This window comes from Caenorhabditis briggsae (genome assembly GCF_000004555.2).
Source record: "Caenorhabditis briggsae complete genome, chrIV, whole genome shotgun sequence".
NCBI classification, from domain to species: Eukaryota; Metazoa; Nematoda; class Chromadorea; order Rhabditida; family Rhabditidae; genus Caenorhabditis; species Caenorhabditis briggsae.
Genome location: NC_013487.2, coordinates 14,121,084 through 14,125,670, shown reverse-complemented (window position 1 = coordinate 14,125,670; position 4,587 = coordinate 14,121,084). Strand labels below are relative to the sequence as shown.

The following is a 4,587-nucleotide window of genomic DNA, read 5'->3' as shown; positions in this document are numbered from 1 at the left end:
GTAAAAATGTCTGCGTCTCTGCAGTGCCTCTACAGATTTGGAGACTCTCTACACGTTTTTTTACTCGTTCACCCGCGCGATTATTTTGAATAGACAATACAAAAAATTTGAGCTAACAACTACCGTAACCTAAAAATATGCTTATTTTGCAGATTTAAAAGCCTGGTAATAATAGTATTTTTAGGTTACGGTAGTTGTCGTGTTGGGACCTTCAGCCATGGCCTCTGTACCACAATTATACACCCACTAGATTACTGTAATACTGTTGTTTTTTTTTGCGAGATATTGATAATTGGATCAGCGAAAGTACGATTAATGATCAGTGAATTCTGTAAAGTTTTGAAACCGAATTTTTTTTGCAAAAAAAACTTCGAATTTGGAATCTTCGATTTTTATCTCGTTCAATTGCATATTTTGTCTGTGGCTCTGTGTGTCCACATTTTTGAACATCTGGGCACACTGACAAACGGACCGGAACCCTACTAACACAGGTAAACTGAGCCGTTACGGACGCTCAGCGTTTGGGTGCGCTGTTGAAATAGGAACCACGTACGGACCACACGCGACCCGTTTTCCGAAAAAGCACGTTATTCCGTATTCCTCCGTATTCTGTCCGTTCGCGAACTCTGTATCCGATCCGATTGCGAATGATGAACAAAGAGATCCTTGCGAATGATGAATAAAGGGGTTCGTTCGCGAATCAGTCAAAAGTTTAAGTGCGGTCCGTATGCGGTTCCTATTTCAACCGCGCGAAACGCTGAGCGTCCGTAACGGGTTGTTCGCGAATCCTCTGTGTTCGTAACGAAGTATGTGAAGTTGTTGAAAATTCAAAAATCAGAATGAAACAGCAAATTTCTGATAAAAATTTTTCAAACAGACCGGAGAATTCTCAAAATTTGAATACAAGGAAACGATTAAAGAAAATACTGTTTCATTGTTTTCATAAAACTACTGAATATTTTAGATTTTTTAATTATTTGATTCATGTTATTTGATCCCTTGACAAATGTTTTTTTTCCTAAAAAAGACTTAGAATTTGAGACAAATGACTTTTTAAAACATTTGAATTCATTCAGCTACAGTACCAGTCAATAAAACCTGCGAAAACAAATTTTTCAGTTGATTTTCGGAAATTTTGAGCATTTTCGAGAGTCTGGAGCTCGGCTGTCAAGTTTCCGATCACTTTGAGAACTTTGAAGGATGTTAAACAGCCCTAGATTAAAAACTTGGAAATTGCAGAATTTTTTGCTATTTCCGAGACAAATTTCTGATAGACACCCTTGTTTAGTCCTGGAACCGTGAGTTACGAGTGTCTTTCAGAAAAAAGCTATTAGCTGAAAAACTAAGAAACTTCGAACAATTCTGTGAATGCAAAGTTTTCAATCTAGGTCTGTTTTACTCCCTCCAAAGTTTTCAAAGTGATCGCAAACTTGAAAGCAGAGCTCCAGACTCTTGAAAATACTTAAAAACAGCTGAAAATCAACAGTTTTGTAGATAAGACTGTATAAATCAAACTTAATACAGTTAATCCAATCACTGAGATTTTAGCTAGTTATAACGTATTTTTCAAAAATTCTCCTCTCCACTGCGTGTCATGGAGAAATTGTTTTCTCTAGTCCTACGCTGAAATATAAGACTACAAACAAAAATTATGGATGATACAGGTTTATTTATGATGGATATGGTGTGTAGAATGTAGTGGTGCTGCTAACAGAGAAAGATGCCGTCCCCCGAAGTCCGAATATCGAAACAACTGCCTCGATGGGCCTGGTCTTCTCGAAGCACTCGGTTCTTCTCTGGCGAGAATCGACGTCAATGCCAAAAGCTTCGTGTCACTTGAATCCGATGTTCCCGCTAATTCCGAAATTGCACGCATACTTTCGACCTGTTTGAGAGATGCTGGATTTCTGTCTAGCAACACAATCTCCTGATTTCGTTTCCGGAGCATCGCTGAAGCCTTGTCAATCGCTTCCTCAAAACTTCCTTTCCTTTTAGCTTCCGCTAACATGTTGATGACTTGTACGTTAAAATCCGCCTGATATTGATATCCTTTTTGCTTCAACGTTGGCGCCTTCTCCTCCTGGAATCCTTGCATCCGTGACAGGAGATTAATCCCAAACAGCTTGCTCTCGACGCTTTCAGCTACCTTGGTAGCAAAACTCTCCACAGCGAACTTGTTTGGATCCTGAGCAGGCCTTTCTCCAGAATCCTCGATCATCTTTTGATCCAATTTCGCACAAACTTGACACAAAAATCGCTACGAAAACGACTCACACACCACTACGTAACACACACGTAGACTGGAGGCCCGATGGGCGGCGCTTCCCCCTCTCTCCCCTCTTTCGTGGCGGGATCCCTGGAGCGCGCAAAGGTCTGTACCTTTAAACACGATCAACAAAACAACAACAGAAATTGGCCTATTTAGAGAAAACCAGCTAATCCCAGAGAAAACAAACAATTCTTCACCACCTTAAATATGTAATCAAATTATTACTGTTTCAAATTTTTTCTAAACCGAATTATTGGAAAAAATAATTGTTTACAACCATCCGTATTGTCGAATTAAAAAAAGTGACACCTGAAAATCTCGGTTACGGCGCTCGTGTCGATTTACGAGGGGGCGGAGCGAAAACGGATACTGTAGATAACAAATTTATTTATGTGAATTTAGTGGGATTTTCAGAACAAAAATTTGAATTCTTCGTATAAAAATGATAGCTAGCATCTCTAGAATCTAATTTTCAGCAAAAAACTAAACTTGAACGCGAAAGTAGCTCGAATGAGCCGAAATTCTGAAATATTACGTTTTTGCCGCACTTTTTCGTAGATCAAACTCTTTTCAGTATTTTCCATTTTCTGTATATTAATGAGGGGCAGCAAAAAAAACCAGCCATATTGACGGAAAATTCAAATTTCAAATTTTTTTGCTGAAAAAATATTCTACGGACTACAATCAAAACATTTCCCCACGAGTAACTGACATCTAAAAATGGCCGGACAATGGACTGTCCATTCATCTCTATCTTGGACAGACCAAGGGGGAACACAGTAGGCAAAAACAGGGAGGGACCGTAATTTGAAGGCCTAGATGACCTCCTATTGATTTCTACCTTGCCAGAAGACATCAAATCGATCGTAGCCCTTTTTCCTCCTATCACACATAAAAACACCCATTTCTTTGTGTTTTTCGCTCAAAATGTCTGTCCCAAGTCTCCGTCTACTTGCTCTGGAATCTGTAGCAAATTATATTCATGATGGTAAGAATCTTATTATAATAAAAATCAGATTCCCCAATTTTTTAGGTTTTTACGACCAGACAAACTGTGTACTTGAGCCAAAGATGAGCAATGAGATTTGGGAATTGTTCAGCAGGAGATACGGATGTGATTCTAATATTTTAAAACAGGTTGAATCCAAAATGGCAGTAACCAAAATTCAATTGGGAGGAAAATCAATGTTCCAGCCGATGGTTCAAATGCTTAGGAAGAAAAGTTTGGAATCTTTGGCTTTCGATGGATTTGAATTTTTGAAGAACAAGAAATGTGTGTTTTTCGGTGGAGCGCGTTTACTGTACTAGTTTTTTTTTTCAGTAAAACTCGCCACTACCGATTTCCTACTGGCCCTCAAGAAAGTCGTGGGAAAGGAGTCGAAAAAGAATTTGAAGTATTTGGACTTGAACTTTTCTCCAACCACAAGTCGATCATGGTCACAATGGGTAGGTCAAGACATTTTTCAAAAATAGCTGATTTTGAAAAAAATTCATAATTTGTTAGAACACAGTTACTTTAAAAATTTCTGTTTCAATTTTCTCATGGGCACCTGTGCTGATTTTTTTCTTTGGAAAGGTATTTTTTTGATATTCAATTCGTTCGAACCACTAAACAGAGCGCAGTGCGTTATTTCGGAGTGTCGTAGTATTTTTCGAAAAATATTTGTTTGAGGTTTTCTGCGTTCACCTGGTGGGTTTTCTAGACAATCTGCCATGGTGTCCTAACTTTTGCAAGTTGAGTTTTCTAAGCCACCATTGTAAATAACCTAAAAATCACACCAGGTGACTATCACGTCATTTCCGAGCCATTTAAAGGAGGCCAGACACGAAATTCTACGGAGTTTTCTTGGAGCGAGATGATGTATTCTGACGGAAAATCGTGCGATTGCGACCCAATGCGCGCTACTTGAAGAGCATTTATTTTTTTTTTAGAATACACTCGATTTCTTCACTGTTTGGCAATTATTCCCAACTTTTTCTCGTTACTCGGCCATTCTATGATGTCGCCGCATGAAATCAGGAAAAAAAAACCAAAACGCACAGATGAGAATCGAACCCGCGATGCGTGACTGACAGACAAGCGCGCTCACCTTTACACCACACAGCGCTTGTCGGCTTCTGCCGCTAAAACGATTATGAAACGAGGAGTGAGCGCCGCTTTAGCAGCCGCTTTGAAGAACGGTCGCGTTCTCTCTTGTACAGTAACAGGGAATAGAGTTTCTGGTGTTTTTTATAGGACATTTCAACATGGTGGCCTAACTTTTACAACTTGAGTTTTCTAGGCAACTATAGTAAATGGCTCAGAAAACACACTACCA

General features: G+C 39.2%; 2 protein-coding genes across 2 annotated transcripts in view; one reads left to right on the top strand and one right to left on the bottom strand.

Moving 5' to 3' along the window:
- Positions 1-1,462: 1,462 nt before the first annotated feature.
- Positions 1,463-2,218, bottom strand: CBG24349 (the record flags this gene model as incomplete). Its single annotated transcript, XM_002648180.1, has 2 exons — positions 1,463-1,472; positions 1,713-2,218. The coding sequence occupies 2 exons, from the start codon at positions 2,216-2,218 to the stop codon at positions 1,463-1,465; spliced, it is 516 nt and encodes a 171-aa protein (XP_002648226.1).
- A 978-nt stretch (positions 2,219-3,196) lies between these two features.
- Positions 3,197-4,587, top strand: part of Cbr-gadr-3 — a gene marked incomplete at both ends in the record, with an annotated part of 5,016 nt that continues 3,625 nt past the window's right edge. Inside the window, 3 exons of the mRNA XM_045236167.1 lie at positions 3,197-3,257; positions 3,303-3,542; positions 3,591-3,715. Of these exons, the coding sequence (XP_045091314.1) occupies positions 3,197-3,257; positions 3,303-3,542; positions 3,591-3,715 (426 nt within the window). The remainder of the gene's footprint in view (positions 3,258-3,302; positions 3,543-3,590; positions 3,716-4,587) is intronic.